Raw genomic sequence first — 17,149 nt, forward strand, 5'->3', positions numbered from 1 at the left:
ACATGGAACACTTAAGTATTTGGTGGCATAAAGTGCATGCAGAATTAAGACATAACAGTAGTCATAAAAAGTTGAGAAAATCATTTAATCAGTGTGCATAATATGCTGATGGGAATAAACAGTGGATAAAACATAGACTGTGTTGGAAGTAACAAAGAGAGAGAGCTAGGCACACATCTCTCAAGCGAAATGCAAAACAAAAGGTGTACATGGCAAAGTAAATTATAGGTACAGTGAATTCTGCGTCTCCTCAACCTCCACCCTAATTCCTCTTTGAGATCATCGAAGAAGCCATGTAAGTAAGGGATAATGGATGACAATGCGTTCGTTATCAGGAAAATAATGCATGTTTGAGGTGGTAATGCTGCCCCGACGCGCAGCAGAGTCTATACTTTAAGCCCGTAGCCATTCCTCAATGCAACTAGTGTACACTTCTTCAACATGAGGCCATTTTATATGTTCAATACCATCAAGTTCACATTGCACCAGATCTTTCCGCAGGTCAAGGGTTCTCAAGCCAAACACATCTTTCAGATACCACTGGAAAAAAAACATGAACAATAATTTCAATTATGGTAGCTATTGAGCAACTACAGCAATAACTAGCAAAATAATATTTCCCATAGGTGGAAAAATAAAGTTTGTTGCTTGGCTTTCACAGCAAAAAAGGCTTTGTAAAAATTCCAATTTAAATGTCAAGTCACTGAGAAAACAAAAATGAACAACAATGGACAACATCTTTTCTAAGATGTTTTGTTCCTTAAAATCTATCTTAAACAACAACACATAGCTGATGTTTTTTTTTTTTGCCTCTGTTAATTCTCTGGTACCTCAGTTACCACTGAAGTTTACTCAATTTGGATATGTTTTCTGTTACCTGCTGTAAATTTGTATGTGGTTTCATAAAAATTCCAAGGCACCCAGGCACCAATCACAATTGCTTATCCGGCATGGGGTGATGCTTTTATGATGACAGAGCAGTGCATTCAATGCAATTAATAGCTGTGCTGATGGCAACAAGGTTAAACAGATATGGATATGTATTTTCTTTTGAATTGAGTAAGCAACTGCATTTAAAACCTTTCACTAATTGTTAGGTGCCTGGAAGTCGTAATTCAATGAAAACTTCCCAGACCAATCTCAACTGAGACTTGAGAAGTGGTCTGGTGTCAACAAACCCATAGTTAGTGTCTGGTTCAATATCTTTGATGACTGTAATTTACATAAAAACCCAGTGATTCATTTATAGTGTGATAGAACTCACATTTGTATTCCTCATGTCGACAACATTTCCCTTATCATCATAAAAACTGAAAAGACTGGAATATAAAAAGAGAGCATAGACCTCACGTAAATGTATACATTCTCAGAATATCAATTTTCAGAAAAAAATATTTTGTAATTTTTACCATTCACTGTAGTAATATGTAATGTGTAATATGTAAAACAACTTTTAAAATCTGCATTATAACAAAGACAGAAATTCTTGAGACCTGGATTGCCAAGGAGAGATTAGTCCGTCATCACGACCACCAATCAGAACAAACTTTTTTATTCTTAGGAAGTTGTTCTTCCAAGCTATTAGAAAACAGAGACAAACAAAGACACAAAACAAGGGTTAAGGTGAAGGGATTTTTTTGTATGTTTATGTCTTCTATGTGTTTATGTGTTTTTCTGTTCTCTGGTTGTGGTGTGTGGTGTATGGACAATTAGTGTTGTTTGTGTGTCTCACACAAACATACAATGTCGCAATGGAGCAACTAAATGAACACAAAACAAATTTCAGACCTGTCTGACAAATAAAGTATTATCTCTTTCTTATCTTACAACACTGTGACATATCAGCAACCCAAATAGAGTTAATCAATCAACATTCAAGGAACATTTTGAAATGTAAATCTGGAAATATTTTTAATGTGTCAGTTGTAGTATCAGTATGAAGCCTCCATGAGGCCATGAAGCCTCTATATACAATAAAGATTCTAATCTACTAATAATCCCATCCATAATTGTATTACATTTCACACCAGTAAGTAAGATACTCATTGCTGTGAATATTATTCACAATTCGCCTTATTCACCCAAAAAAAAGCTCACCGAAAAAGAAGGGTTCACTGGCCTGTTCTTTTTCAATGAGTTTTTTTTTTTTGGCAGTTTGCAAACGGAGTGCATTACCACCACCATCTGCTGGACTGAGGTGTAATGGCAAGTGTACCCTTTAGCCTCGTTCTGGCCGCCGGGTGAATAAGGCAAATGTGGCACTACTCCATAAATGAATTATAATGAGCTCGAGTAATGACCTCATAGAGGTCAAGTTTCCTGAAATATCCTAATTTTGGAAAAGTGCTTTTGAGCTATTGCCAAATAAGTGCTTTGAACCAACCCCACTTCAGGGGCCGCTAGCACATCCGGACACAGGGCAGAAACAGACAAACACTATATGACCACTAGCACTATTTATTTTTAGCTACCGTATATTTGTATTCTGTCCAGCAATAATTTGTGCAATGTAAGACAGTTTGTCAGTCTCTAGTGACTCAATTGATAAAGGGTGAAGTCAGTGACTTATTGATAAGTAGCTGATATGATGAAAGATTCATTCTGTCATAGAACAGTTATCATCATTGATAACCCTGACATCTAAAACCATGAAATTTAAACTGATAAACAGTTAGCCTTTACTCTTTGTTACCTTATCCTGTGTTCTCGCTGTTGTGTCCTGTTTTAGCTATCATCGTTTTTTCATGTGTCAAACGCTACTGGATGCATAAATTTCAACCTGAATCAAAAAAGTATCTCTCTATCTAGAGCAATTCAGGGGCCAATGCTTCGAAGAATGCATTTTACCTAACATGGGCCTTCTGTGACTGCGAAGACCATCAGAAAGTAGGCTACTGTCTATCTGATAACTAACTATGCAGCTAGCTGATCTGATCTAAGCAGATATTGACAACAACTTAAATTGAACATACATAAGTTATGTGATTGACAGAATGAAAAAACAGAACTAAGTCTAAGAACTGAAGAAAATTGGTACTTGTGATATTTGCATGTGTTCTGTCTCCATTTAGTAAGGCCAAATATGTATTGCCACTCAGGAACATCCTCTGGTGGTATGGGTCTGGAAAAAAAAAAGAAATTCAAAAACAATTACAGTGCCATCCACAATTATTTACAATCCTGGTTAAGTTAAATAAAAAAGGTTTATAAGAGATTCATCTTGTGGTGTATTATTAGCTTATAGCTTAATCCTAGCCTGGAAGCCAGCCATGACTATAACCTACCCACAAAATTTCAGGAATTGAGTTTAGCTATGTCAGGCTATCTTAATCCTGCACTGAAATTAAAAAATGACATGACACAATGACACAATCACATTTTTAAAAAGTCTTTAGGAACTTTCAAAAAAGTCTGAAGCCGTTATTTTAAGGTAAAATAACTACTTTGTGCTGCTTTAAGGCAATTTAAGGCAAAATGTTTCAATTAACTACAATTGTGACAAACCAAACCACTTATGCTGTAAGCAAGCAGGGCTATTTGTTTGTCCAAATATTTACAAATTACTACGTAACATTCAGATAATTCATTTGAATGATTGTTGAAATATTTGTTTGAATGTTCTTCATTCTCATTTCATCTGTGTTATGACCCCCTGTACCCCCATAGTGGAGACCAGGTGTTATTTCACATATAAAATTAATGTTTACATAAATGTGAATTATGTGAATGGTGCATAGATGTATATTCGACAACATTTTGTAGTTATTTTGGCAAAAAATTGAATTACCCGCAGTAATACAGTAAGTATGGTGACTGCATCTGAGGACTCAATCTGAGGTCTTAATCGAATACTGTTTGAATGAGAAGCTCTCAAAACTGTTCGAGTCAACTATATTTGAGATATCTAATATTTGGGATTTCTCTCTAAGTTTGGTATAGGAACTCCTGTACAACAAAATTCCCCAGAATTTTCTCTGGATGATTTGACATGGATTGACCTGACAAATACTTAAGGTGGGATTGGCATAAAAATGATGGATGACAATGGTGAAAAGATGGCCACTGTCATTTAAGGTGGTGCGGGTCAGTGATATTGTGTGGCTGTTTTTCCTCCAAAGGGCCTTGAAACCTCATTCTGGTACATTGCATCATGGAATCCATGAAATACCAGGAAGTTGTACAAAGATGACGACTTTTTCATAGATTTCATCAAATGTTCCTGATTACATTACATAAAATTATTAAAAATATGCAGTCTTAATTTGCTTAATTGATTAGTAATCACACTTACCATTCCAGTAATTACATACAGATACCATCTGTCCTATCGCAGTGTAGCAGAATAGATAAAGCATTTTCTTTGACATGCTGGACCACCAAAATCTGGAATCAATACCTAGACAGGACAGAGGTAAAATACTGTAGGTGATAATGTACATCTGATTAATGTTCAATATACAAATATTTCAGGAACATTTCGAGGCCATACTGACCTCCATACTGCCCTGCCAAAGGAGCAGACAGAAATATTGCTGAGTGTATGTTGTGGTCATCGAGTGTAGCAAGTAGCCCTCTACAAATCATACCACCTATGGTGAGAGAAAAGAAAAATCTCAGATTATCTGATCAGATCACTAAAACAATATGATTGACTAGAGAGAAGAGATAACCTTGAGAGTAACAGATGAGATGGACTCCATCTGAAGAATTTTGCATGATGGGATAAATTGCTTTCTTGAAGCCCTCCACCTGTTTCCACAGAGGCTGAATGCTGTCGTCATCATTGTATAGGTCAATGGCTATGACTGTTGTACCTGGGTGGGACTGAAACAAATAAGCGATGTGTGTAGTCAGAATAAATGGTCTGAATGAATTTGAGTTTGTAGTGATATCTTTAGGAGCTTGTTATGACCAGTGCTGCAGTGTATTTTTTTTTATTTCAGAGATTTTCTGTCCGTGATTCTTGATCACCAACGCAAATTAAACTTGTCTGGCTTGTAGTCCCACTGGTCTGATAAGGAATAGAATGGGGTCATTAATATACAGTAATAGTAGATCCTAGAGTTGTGTCCATTCATGCTTTAAATGAACTTAAAGAGTTACAAATTAGTGATCTGATTGGATCACACTACACTGTAAAACCCGACAAGTTAATTGAACTCAAAAAATTGGTGAAACCGATTACACAAAAAAAATTAAGTAATAGTAACTCGGTTTTGCTAAGTCAAAGAAACTTAACTTTTTTAATTAGTGTTCACTAGCAAATTTTGAGTGTGTTCAACAAGGTTTTTTTTAAGTTAAAGAAACATCAACTAGATGAGTTCACAGTAATTAATAAAATTAAGCTTAGATAGCTTAATTGGATTTATTAATGTCAGCATGAAATATTTAATTTTGCTTCAACCAATTCTTTAAATTAAATGTAAAACTTAAAAGTTTTAATAATTTCCAGGAAGTTGAACAAACTTGTCCATTTTGTTTAGTTTCAACTTAGGACTTGAAAGAACATTATTAAAAAGGTTGACGAAGGCCAGTGAAATTCTTCTTAATCTTTTATTTTCATGTAAACCATGGAAACAAATACAGGTTGGAGTTCAGGGCTGTAGTGGAGGCTAAATAAAAAAAACACAGTTTAGATCAAGGGCGCAAGACTAGATAGATAGATAGATAGATACTTTATGACAAATGCCTGACCAATGCTAAGAAATTCAACAATCATTTCAATCCAAAACAACAGGAGTCTTCTTTGGGCAGATGGATGCATTTTCACTGTTCGTGCTGATCAGAATGAGTTCAACAGTAAGGTCCTCAATATCTGAGAACTCCGTTTGAGAGACCTGAAGAAATGAACAAATTCCTACAGCTTGAATGAATCGCCTCTGACAACTTGGGTTGCTGTAGAAAAGGAGGGACTGATTTGATTTGGCCACTGCACCTGTATGGCCGGGTTAGGTGAAGTGTGCTCACATGTAGTGTACATCAGGAATCTGTAAGAGACTGTACATGCACAGAAGTTGTTTGCGGTGCAGTGTCTGCAAACAGGAATTGGCAAAACGCAAGCGTGCACAAAGAAAACAAATGAAAAGTGCTAAATTTTGAATTGCACTGTTAGACAGACAATTACAGATTTATTCAATAAATAAATAAAATGCATACATAGATAAATAAAACAGATGAATACAAATAAATACAATGCACAAAGGTATTTAAAGTAAAAATGTAATACAAGTATTATTGTAATATATAAAATGTCATATATTCATTATTATTATTATTTACAGTGTATGTTTGTATAAATAAATCATTGCATATTGTGTAATTTGTAAGGGCACAACACACATGGACTACTTTGTCTAAAACTGTTGTTCGGCCTCCCCATCCCTTAGATATGAATATGACTGTTCCTTGTGGGGATATGCCTATTAGGTATTTCATGGTGTGATGATGTTTATAGGTCAAATATGTGTGTGCTCTTGCTTCTAAGTCTTTGGGGTTTTCTATAAAAATTTCGAAACAATCAATTATGCAGGCACATCTAGGGTAAGTTTGTCTAAATATCATGGGCATTGACAGCCGAAGCTCTTCTCTCTGTGGCCAAAATAGAAATGATGGGACAAGCTTTCCATGTCTTTCTCCCTTTTCCTCCTTTTGGTGGCAGGGGTGTGAGAGAAGACAGACGGAACCCAATCAGGGGACAGCGGGTCATCAGATTTGGCACCTGAAATAATAAAATAAGATAATATAATAGATAAAACACGTTATTGCCACACAAGGTTTTGGGTATTTTCAACATTGAGTCCTTTCTAGTAACTATCAAGTCTGTTAGCAAGCTACTTGCATAAGGGACTAGGATTAACTAGCTAAATTGTGTGAAGCAGACAAGTTTTTTTTTTTTGTTTATAATCGAGCAGTAATAATTCCTCCGTAAATAATCTAGCTCTACTGTTGGGTCATTTCGTTGTCATTGAAAACCATAGATATCACAAACCTCAAAACAACCTACTGTATCACACAACTTTTGTTGTTGTTAGCAAAAGACGACAGCTGTTAGCCTAGCTTAGACTCATAACACAAACAGCTGACTCGCGGAACCAGCTGGTGGTGTTGATTGACTAAACTACAGGGTAACTTAAGACACGATTAATTACATGATCATACACCCATTGTATTCAAATAAATGTTGAAATTACCTTTGATGAAATGATCACTGCACAGACGTGTAGGCCCTATACTGTGAAGGTTGCCAGGTCCTATTTCCTGAAACGATTTCACGTAGCCTATATCCATAGTTGTCTTCTCTCTAAATTCTCCTTATATCAGATCCGGTAAAAACATAACCCCGGCTTATCTCCTCGGCGGTTAGTGCATCCAATCGCACAACAACTATCTGGCATGTTATTTACACCTCAAAACACCAACTTTTGTATAGTAAAACTGGCGACGTCCTGGCCAGATCCTAGACTAATTTACTGGATTTCGTTGCTGGAGAACGCAAGGAGAACGACGTTCTTGCCCGCCAGCCAGTGGTTGTGACGTCACGTGCAAAGTATGAATAGGCTAGCTCGTTGGTGCTGTACACAATGTAAGCTTTATTTGTATAGCACATTTCATACACAGAATGCAGCTCAAAGTGCTTTACATTTGAAGCATGTAACACAATAATAGTCAGTCAGTCATTATCAATCACTTTTCTTCATTGCTAGGGGCCGTTTATGATCCACTCGGCAACATATCAAAAATATAGAAAATGACGTGTCATAAGACTGGCAGCCTTAACCCTCTTACCCCCCACAAGCACGCCATATGGCAACTGTGGCAAGGAAAAACTCCCATATTCCAGGAAGAAACCTTGAGCAGAACCTGACTTAATAGGGGGAGCCCATCTGCTTCTGGCTGGCTGCGCCCTCCAATAGCAGCAGATGTAGAATAATCTGAAAAAGTAGTCTACAGGATAAGATGAGTTAACTAAAAGCTTTCCTGTACAGGTATGTTTTCAGATCTTTTTAAAAAAAAATATTTACTGAACTCGCCTGCTTGATGTACAGAGGCAGGGTGTTCCATAGTTTGGGGCCATAATGGATAAAAGCAGCTTCTCCACTTTGTTTGTAGAGCACTTTGGGTACGATTAAAAGATTAGAATTGGATGATCTAAGTTTCCTTTGTGGTTGATAAGATATTAAAAGCTCAGAGATATATGAAGGTGCTATGCCATTCAGAGCTTTGTAAGTAATTAACATAACCTTAAAATCAATTCTATAGGAAATAGGGAGCCAGTGCAGTTCAGCCAACTCAGGGGTGATGTGTTCTCTCTTCTTAGTCTTAGTTAAAGGAACCATATGTAAGATTGTGGCCAAAACTGGTACTGCAATCACTTTCAAATGACTGTAGAGAGGTGTATCCCCTCCCCGTCCCCCCTGACTCGAGGTTGCCAACCCGTATGCCGAAACACTACTGACTTTGTGATTAGTAGATAGGTGGAGGGTGGCGCAACAGGCCAAAACACAGAATGACATGACAAAACACAACATCAACATCAGTTGAGGGCTGCAACTTCACTTTTTAAATGACAATATCCTGGCCGGACTACTGTTGTCAGTGATATAAGTATTTGAAATGAACATGATTTCTTAATGTCTAGTGACATATTAGGGCCATTTTATGATTAATTGGAATACATTTCTTACATACGGTTCCTTTAAAAGTCTAGCCGCAGAGTTCTGTATGAGTGCCAATTTCTTTAGATGTTTTTTGGGAAGACCAGTGAAAAGTGCATTGCAGTAGTCTAACCTGCTAGTGATAAAGGCGTGAATTCGTTTTTCTGCATCTTGTTGAGTTAAAAAGGGCCGCACTTTGGCAATGTTTCTCAAGTGGAAATAGGCTGTCTGAGTAACTTTACTGATATGGGGCTTAAAACTTAACTCTGCATCTAAGATGACACCGAGGCTTGTTACTTTTGGTTTGACCTGGTGCGCCAAGTTCCCCAGATTACTAAGAACAATATCTCGCTTTAGTTTTGGTCTAACCAAAAGTACCTCTGTTTTGTCATCATTTAGTTTCAAAAATGTTTTGCTCATCCACTGATTAATGGAGGTTAGGCATGCAGTGAGGGAGCAAAGGCCATCTGGGTTAGTTGGCTCCAAAGAAATATACAATTGGGTATCATCTGCGTAGCTGTGGAAGTTTACATTATGCTGACTTATGACGTTTCCCAATGGAAGCATATATAGGGAAAATAGCAGGGGACCAAGGCAGCTCCCCTGGGCCACACCAAAAGGCAAGTCATGTTTTTCAGATACATGATCTCCTAGACTGATATAAAAATCTCTGCCAGTAATGTAGGTTTGAAACCAGTTTAGAGCATTATCAGAGAGACCCACCCACTTCGCAAGGCAGTGAATTAGGATGCTATGATCAATGGTGTCAAATGCCGCACTCAAATCCAGAAGAAAAAGGATTGAGACTTTGTTTGAGTCAGTAGCCAGTCTGAGATCATTGACTATTTTTACTAGAGCCGTTTCTGTGCTGTGATTTGATCTAAAACCTGATTGGAATTGTTCAAGGATACTGTTTTCGTTGAGGAAGGTATTTAACTGATTACAAACAACTTTTTCAAGTACTTTGCTCAGGAACGGTAGATTTGATATAGGCCTGTAGTTGCTCAGATTGGTATGGTCAAGATTTTACTTTTTAAGTAAAGGTTTCACAACAGCGGTTTTAAAAGCAGTTGGAAATATACCTGTTTCTAATGAGGTATTTATTACCTTGAGAATAAAGGGAGCTAAGCTATCATATACTAGTAGGGATTGGATCTAAAACACATGTTGAGGAGCCGGTTTGAGTTATAATTTTACCAAGCTCAGATTGATAGTGCTAAAGGACCTTAATTTTGGGGGACTGTTTTTGGGTGTACTATCAAACATATTACTTGTGTTACCAATAAGCCTCCCTTATAGAAATGACTTTGTTTTTGAAGAAGTCTGCAAATTCTTTGCATCTTAGAGAGGATGCCTGACTGAGTGTATCAAAAGGTGTTTGATGCAATAGCCTATCAATGGTAGAGAACAACACCCTAGAGTTTCCACTGTTTTCAGCAATTACCTTAGAGAAGTGGTTCCTTCTCTCATTCCGAATAGCTCTATTATAATTTGCTATTTTTTCTTTTAGAATGGCACGGTGAACCTGTATCTTAGTTTTTCTCCATGTTCTCTCAGCTTTTCTACATGATCTTTTTAGATCATGGATATTTTCGTTCATCCAAGGTGTCAGTTTGCTACAGGGCCTTTTTTTAGTCTTTAAGGGTGCCACTCTGTCAAGCAGAGCGCCTAATTCACGATTGAGAGCCTCTACCATTTGATCAATGGGATGATGTAAAATATCTACATTTATGGAGTCTATAAGAGCTATGAACTGCTGTTCTGCTCTAATGTCCAAGAGTCGTGATTTGATTGCAATTTCGGGATGAATTTTTGGAGTATGTAGTACTACATTAAAAGATACACAATAATGATCAGACATATTTATATCATTTACTGATAAGTCTGTGACTTCTATCCCTCTAGAAATGAGTAGATCGAGGGTGTTGCCAAGGTTGTGGGTGGGTCCTGTAACATGCTGCTTTAGCTCTAAACTGTCCAACACATTAAGGAACTTACTGGCTTTAGCATCAGTTGTCTTATTGACATGAATATTAAAGTCGCCATTTACAATTATCCGATCATAGCTAGTGATGATGAGCGACATAAGTTCAGAAAACTGGTCGAGAAAGCCAGTCCATAGTTTAGGAAGGTTAATAGAAGTACAGCTGGGTCAGCCTTCAGAGTGAGGGCAATATACTCAAAGGAAGCGAATTCGCCAAAGTTGACTCTAGTGCAACTATATTTGTTTGAGAGAATGGAGGCCTTTGCCTTGTCTAATTGAGTGGAAGAAATTATAATTTGGGGGACAACTTTCAACAAGAACAGCTTCGCTGTCTGAAGTCAGCCAGGTTTCAACAAGAAACAGAAAATCCATTTTTTTTCACTAATAAAATCATTGATTGCAAAGGTTTTGGTAAGTGCACCTATATTTAGTAAACCCATGTTAGCTGAAAATGCCATGGTTTTTGAGGAATATGCTGAGGTATGGAAAGAATATTTGTTAGGTTTCTAGTTTTAAATTTGTCTTTTCTTTGTATAAGTTGGGTAGAAATCAACGTTGGAATAGAACTATAAGCATAAGTCATGCTATTGCATGAAGCAGCTTGATCTATGGTAGTAGTATTGTATGTTACCCTGCAGAAAACATTCTCAGACCCATCCACATGTATAATGCCATTCGAATCAATACCTGGGGGGCGTGAATCTGTAATATTTTCAGTGGCATTGACATTCTGTAGAATGACAAGGTCCACGTATGGCAGAAGATCCGCCTACAAATTTGCAACAATTTGCGTGGGGAAGTTGCTTGCTTCAAGAAAGTAAGTTTGGCTTAACTGCATATAACTCGTGTGCAGTCAACGTTACGATCTACTTGGTGCAAAATGTGGAGAAATAGGCTACTTGTGTGATCACAATGTTCTTCTGTAACCTAACTACATTTATGTTGCAAATGTAAAACAGTGCACCTTGCCCTGCACCTCTGACCGACCATATCCTAGCCCCAGTTTTTTTCCCACGCTTTCAATTTTTTCAAATGACTTAAAGCGGATGAGTGCTGACAACTTAAAAGTTCAAATTTGTTCAAGTAGCCTAACACATACGATTAGAGTACTATGAACTGTTTTTCATTTTTGAGTGTTTACAAATCAAAAACATTGTTTTACTTGTACTGTTCGGTTTTACAGTGTAGTAAACTATTTCAAATAGTTTTTCAACTATTTTCAAATCTAGGGTGTTGACGATACTGTGATTGCAATGATTTGCTACTTTACAAAACATTCAGTCTATTTTAGATGCTCTCTGTATCATTTAAGTCAATTGAGGGTACGTTCAGACTAAGCGTCTTTTTCTCAGCTGCCGGCGTCCGTTTTACATTATAACCCTATGGAGTAGACCGTGTTTTCAAAAAAGTCGTCGGCTTCTTTTAAAACGCGACTGCAACCGTCTTTTTCTGCAGCTCAAAAGTTGAGAAATGTTCAACTTCTAGCGGAAAAACGCCATACGTCATGCTGTCTTTTTTAACTGACAAAAGCAGAGAAACCCACCATTTTCCCCTACAAAAAGATACCATGGAAGCTGTTATTGATGCCAACTGGGCTGTTATTGGACTAAAATGTCACTATAACACATGATTTCAGGCACTAAAGGCTTGAAATGGCCAGCAACTGTATGTGATTTTTTAGGGTACAGTAACAGCCATTCAACATTTTCATTTACATTTTCATATGTCATGTAAAAGCCAAACATTATTAGATAGCCTACTTACCTCTGAGATGAACTTAATCAAACTGCTGAACTGCCCAGGCCCATCAAAAAGTCCATGAACAAGTATGACTGGCTTATATCCATCTGTCACTGCCACATATGCACAGAGCAAAAATGAATACATAAATGGACAATTAACAAACTTACGCAATAGGTTCGTCATATTTGCTTGTCATGCAAACAATGTGCTATGAATTATATAGCTTATCTTCAGTGTATGTTTAATCTATAACTTGAGAGTGTCAGGGTCTAACTGAAACTGTGTTGAAATAGTTTTGTTGACACTGCTTCCCATTTCTGAAGAGACAACTTTCATTGGAGGATAGGCTATTTCCCATTTATGAGGTAAAAGTCCAACAGCACATTAAAGTGCATTGTAGTGGCTATCTTAACATTTGTGTTTTCTGCTGAATGCTGTTATGTGTGTTAACCTGTAGGCTAATTCTAAATTCTGCTAATGCTGAATTCTACTTACATAGGATGATGGAGAGCTCTCACAATCCAAGCTTTAGGGACCTTTAAATTGACCTTGCCTTTCCCGCCACTTCCTCATTTCTATTTGTATCGAAAGCTTGCAATCTTTAAATAGATTCATCTCTCACATCCCATGTTTTTTTGTCTAACTCTGATGATCTCTTCAAGGCTATTCTGTCACCTTACCATGCTCTGATCACAGTGTAAGTTCTTGTTCTGTTTGTCAGTGATGTAGTACTCGAGTCCGGTCTCGGACTCCAGACCGATTTCTGCTTTCTCGGACTCGACTCGGACTTGTTCCTTCAAAGACTCGGTCTCGGACCACAATGGGAGGAGAAGGACTCGTAATTTCAGACCGAGTCCTCGAGACCAGCGCATTTTTTTACGTCCATATTAAAAAAAAAATGAAAATGAAATTTCACGGCGGCCACGTCTTTGCCCCTTGCGTTGGCCTTGGTGCCCCCTTCTTTCAATATTCTGCTTTGCGTCCGTTTAATAGTGATTTTTAGGCTATTTAGCCTATAGCCTGTCAAAATAATCTTAGCATCACAGCGCAAACTACTGTAAGTCAGTCTTACACAGTGGAGAAAATGACTCTCGAATGAATACTCGCAATCATTAAGCCTACTCATCACACAGACACATGTATCACACCACATGAAAGAGCTTTTTCTCAGCTTTTAAATGATGTTAGCTGCTAATTGCTGTGGTGAACGGTTCGCGAGAAAAGTAAATAATATAATTAAATTTAATCATAACATCTACATAAGGTGCTATACCCATCTCCCCTACCCATTCATCTCGGTGGAATACTTCACAAACCCTTAGTTCCACACATGACAAACCATATATCAGAATAAACAGCAGACCTTACCAGAAATAAAGCAGTCCCCTGTACAGTAAGCCATAAGGTCTACATTCATGTCTCCAACTTTGGTCTTTAGGTTTCAAAATGTGTTTAAACTGTTCTTCATGATTTTATAACAGGCCAAATACAAAATAAATGTTACAAATATTGCCTAGATATAGGTAAATATTAAAATCAGAGGATATACAGCTGAGTAAGAGTTTGTGAAAGGAGTCTTAATGATCAAAAAATGCTAAGCATGCATCTAGGCTATTTGAGTTTCTTGCTGAAATTGTTCAATACATGATTCCATAACAGGCCAAATATAAAATAAATATAAATATTAAATATAGCCTAGACATCTAAATATTAGATGATCAGATGATTTACAGTTCTATGTAATATGTCATGTTTCATGTTTTTGTAATGTTTCATACAGTGATGCAGGTCTACTGCTGTGAATAGGCTAAATACAACTTTGATTATTTTTATAGCTCACTACTGTATAGTTAACTTTGGCCTTGGTGCCCTGACATGTGGCCTTTGTGCCCCCCACCAAATATGCCCAACTGAAGGCCAAGTGGCCTTAGCCCCTAAAATGGTGAAATTCTAAGCCTGGGCCTAACTTAATTGGGGTGATATTAAATCATGAATATGAAAACTGACATGTTTTTATGGTCTTGGTCTCGACTCGGTCTCGACTCCTAAAGGACTCTGTCTCGACTCGGACTTGCTTCCTCAAAGACTCGGTCTTGACTCGGACTCGACTGTATTTGAAAACCAACGGACTCGGTCTCGACTCGGTCTCGACCCTTCAAAGACTCAGTCTTGTCTCGGACTCGGCATAGGCGGTCTCGTCCCCATCACTACTGTTTGTTTGTTTGTTTATGTATGTATTCATTCATTACTTTTATTAGATTATATGTTCATATGTTGATTTAATTACTTAAAATAGATGGAAACATGGCTATAGTAGGCCTACTATTTTAGTACACTATATTCAATTCAATTCCATTTTCAATTGTATTTCATCATATAGCAACAATAACAATTGAAATCAAGGCACCTTAGAGTCCTCAGAGCCTGAGACTCCTGAAAGCAAGCACTAAGGTGAAAGTGCTAATTTCATAATGACTCTAGGGCTGTCTCAGTGTTGTGGTGGTGTAATGATTGCCATGTTGTCACTTGATGACCTAACATGTCCAGAAACACCTTGTTAAAACCAATGATTGTAAGACTGAAGGGGCATTGGTCAACCCATCGTGGCCAGATGTGATATGCGTAGAACAGACAAGCAGACATACAGACCTGTGTTCTTTGCTTTATAAATAGATGATGGCAAAGATGTCCGTGAAACATACGTTAGAAAGTAAATACCAGTAAATAAAAGCAGATCAGAAGCAGATGAGGCAGACATTTCTGTTGAAATGTTATATCTTTATTGTATACTCGTAGCATTACATGCATAATGAAATCAAGTCCACTCCACACCAGCCTGAGCTTTGGAATAGAATCAAGCATCACGGCAGGCGGTCAGGACTACACTCATGCCCAGCCCAATCGCTACAACTAGAAAACTGCTACACTGTTCTGATGGATGATGAGGAGTTCCCTCTGCCTTGTGACAACCCTCCTCTGCCCTCGCTGAAACCCCCCTGCAGGCCTGCCCCACCACAACACAGGGTCCAATCTCTACCATGTCCCTCATCCTGGTCCCTCCACACATTCGGCACCCCCTCGACCGTCTTCTGGCAAACTCAACAACCTCCACCCTGGTCATCGGCAGTTCCATCAGAGACCTACATTCCCCCAAGGTCTGTGACATCCGTCACAAACTCCCAAGCATACTCGCCTGCTACACCAAGGTTAACAACATCATTGTGCATGTGGGCACCAACAACATCAGAGTGAGGCAGTCAGAAGTCTTGAAGGCAGACTAAGCTAATATACCTCAGCATATTGTTCTAAAGCCAGATGCATTGTCAGCTAACATGGGTCTGCTAAATATAGGCACTCTCACTACTAAAACATGTACAATCAATGATTTTATCTGTGGAAAAAAATTTGAATTTCTTGTTGAAACTTCAGACAGTGCAGAAATTACAATTTCTTCCACTCAATTATGCAGTGTAAACGAGGGTGTGGAGTTTCCACCATTTCTCAAATAAATATAGTTGCACTAGAGTCTCTTCTCTTCCTTCGATTATATCGCCCTCACTCTGAAGGCTGACCTATACTTCTATTGACCTTATACCGCCCTCCTAAACTATGGACTGGCTTCCTTGACCAGTTTTCTGAACTTATTTCCATGTCAATAAGATAAGTCCATGTCAATAAAACTGATGCTAAAGCCAGTAAGTTCCTTAATACTTCGGACAGTTTAGAGCTAAAGCAAAAGCAGCATGCGGTGTCCACCTTGGCAACACCATTGATCTAGTCATCTCTAGAGTCTATAGAATCAATCATTCTATAGACCAAATGGTAGAGGCCTTCAATATTGAACTAAGTGCTCTGCTTGACAGAGTGGCTCCTTTAAAGACTAAAAAAGGCCCTGTAAACTGAAGCCTTGGATGAACGAAAATGTCCATGACCTAAAAAGGAATCCGGTTTAATGCTGAGAAAACATGGAGGAAAACTAAACTAAAGGGTTAACGTGCCATTCTAAAAGACAAAATAGCAAATAAAGCTGTTCGGGGTTAGAGAAGGATCCACTGATAAATGCTGATAACAGTGGAAACTCTAGGATGTTGTTCTCCACCACTGGATAGGCTACTTCATTTGACACACTCAGTGAGGCATCTTCTCTAAGATGCAAAGAATATGCAGGCTTCTTCAAAAACAAAGTCTCTATAAGGGTGGCCATTGGTAACACAGGTAATTAGTTCTGTTCCAGGTAATATTAAAATTTTTGAACACTATTACACAATCTGAGCTCAGCAAAATTGTAGGCTAACTCAGTTAATTCAAGGCAGTCATCAGTCTGTAAACGCTATTAGAGCTGGCGTCTCCCTATGTCTGTGTAGAAATGATAGGACAGTGTCAGAGAAGCACCTACACTTTATCTGTCAGGGACCTGAAATGTGCATGTGCGTTCATGCATACACACACATAAACATTTTTACCCAGTTGAGGATGATGGGAGATCACTCTCTGCATCTTCTTTCTGTAGCCTGTAACTGCCTATCCAGGTATTTCTCTTCGATGTCCATCCCTTCATGTTGTAATAATCAAGGAATGTTGCGAACGTGCCATGGGCGCAGCAGTACAAAGATATCACGCAGCACCTAAAAATAGTCCCCGTAGGTTATAAAACTTGCAATGTTCCTTGATTATAACGACAGAATGAGAATATAGTTCCATGTCAAATCAACTTATAAATCGCCACGTTTCCTTTTCTGTTAGTTATTACACTTGAGAAGAGACAAGT

At 38.0% G+C, this 17,149-nt stretch overlaps 1 protein-coding gene across 1 annotated transcript; it reads right to left on the reverse strand.

Annotated features, from left to right (window-relative positions):
- Window positions 1-66: 66 nt before the first annotated feature.
- LOC121720976 (lysosomal thioesterase PPT2-A-like) lies at window positions 67-12,861 on the reverse strand. Its single transcript, XM_042107529.1, has 8 exons — window positions 12,403-12,861; window positions 4,671-4,824; window positions 4,494-4,589; window positions 4,292-4,396; window positions 3,038-3,121; window positions 1,494-1,578; window positions 1,265-1,319; window positions 67-540 (listed from the first exon to the last, which is right to left on the reverse strand). The coding sequence occupies exons 1-8, from the start codon at window positions 12,562-12,564 to the stop codon at window positions 394-396; spliced, it is 888 nt and encodes a 295-aa protein (XP_041963463.1). The 5' UTR covers window positions 12,565-12,861; the 3' UTR covers window positions 67-393.
- Window positions 12,862-17,149: the final 4,288 nt, after the last annotated feature.

Source organism: Alosa sapidissima, chromosome 10, assembly GCF_018492685.1.
Source record: "Alosa sapidissima isolate fAloSap1 chromosome 10, fAloSap1.pri, whole genome shotgun sequence".
Lineage (NCBI taxonomy): Eukaryota > Metazoa > Chordata > Actinopteri > Clupeiformes > Clupeidae > Alosa > Alosa sapidissima.

What these genes read in the sequence shown, in the direction of transcription:
- LOC121720976 (XM_042107529.1), bottom strand. Translation starts at nt 12,564, where the DNA reads ATGACGAACCTATTGCGTAAGTTTGTTAATTGTCCATTTATGTATTCA. An exon ending in TCTCATCTGTTACTCTCAAG is followed by an intron (nt 4,590 to 4,670) that starts GTTATCTCTTCT and finishes CTCTCACCATAG; the next exon opens with GTGGTATGATTTGTAGAGGG. An exon ending in TGTATGTAATTACTGGAATG is followed by an intron (nt 3,122 to 4,291) that starts GTAAGTGTGATT and finishes TTTTTTTTCCAG; the next exon opens with ACCCATACCACCAGAGGATG.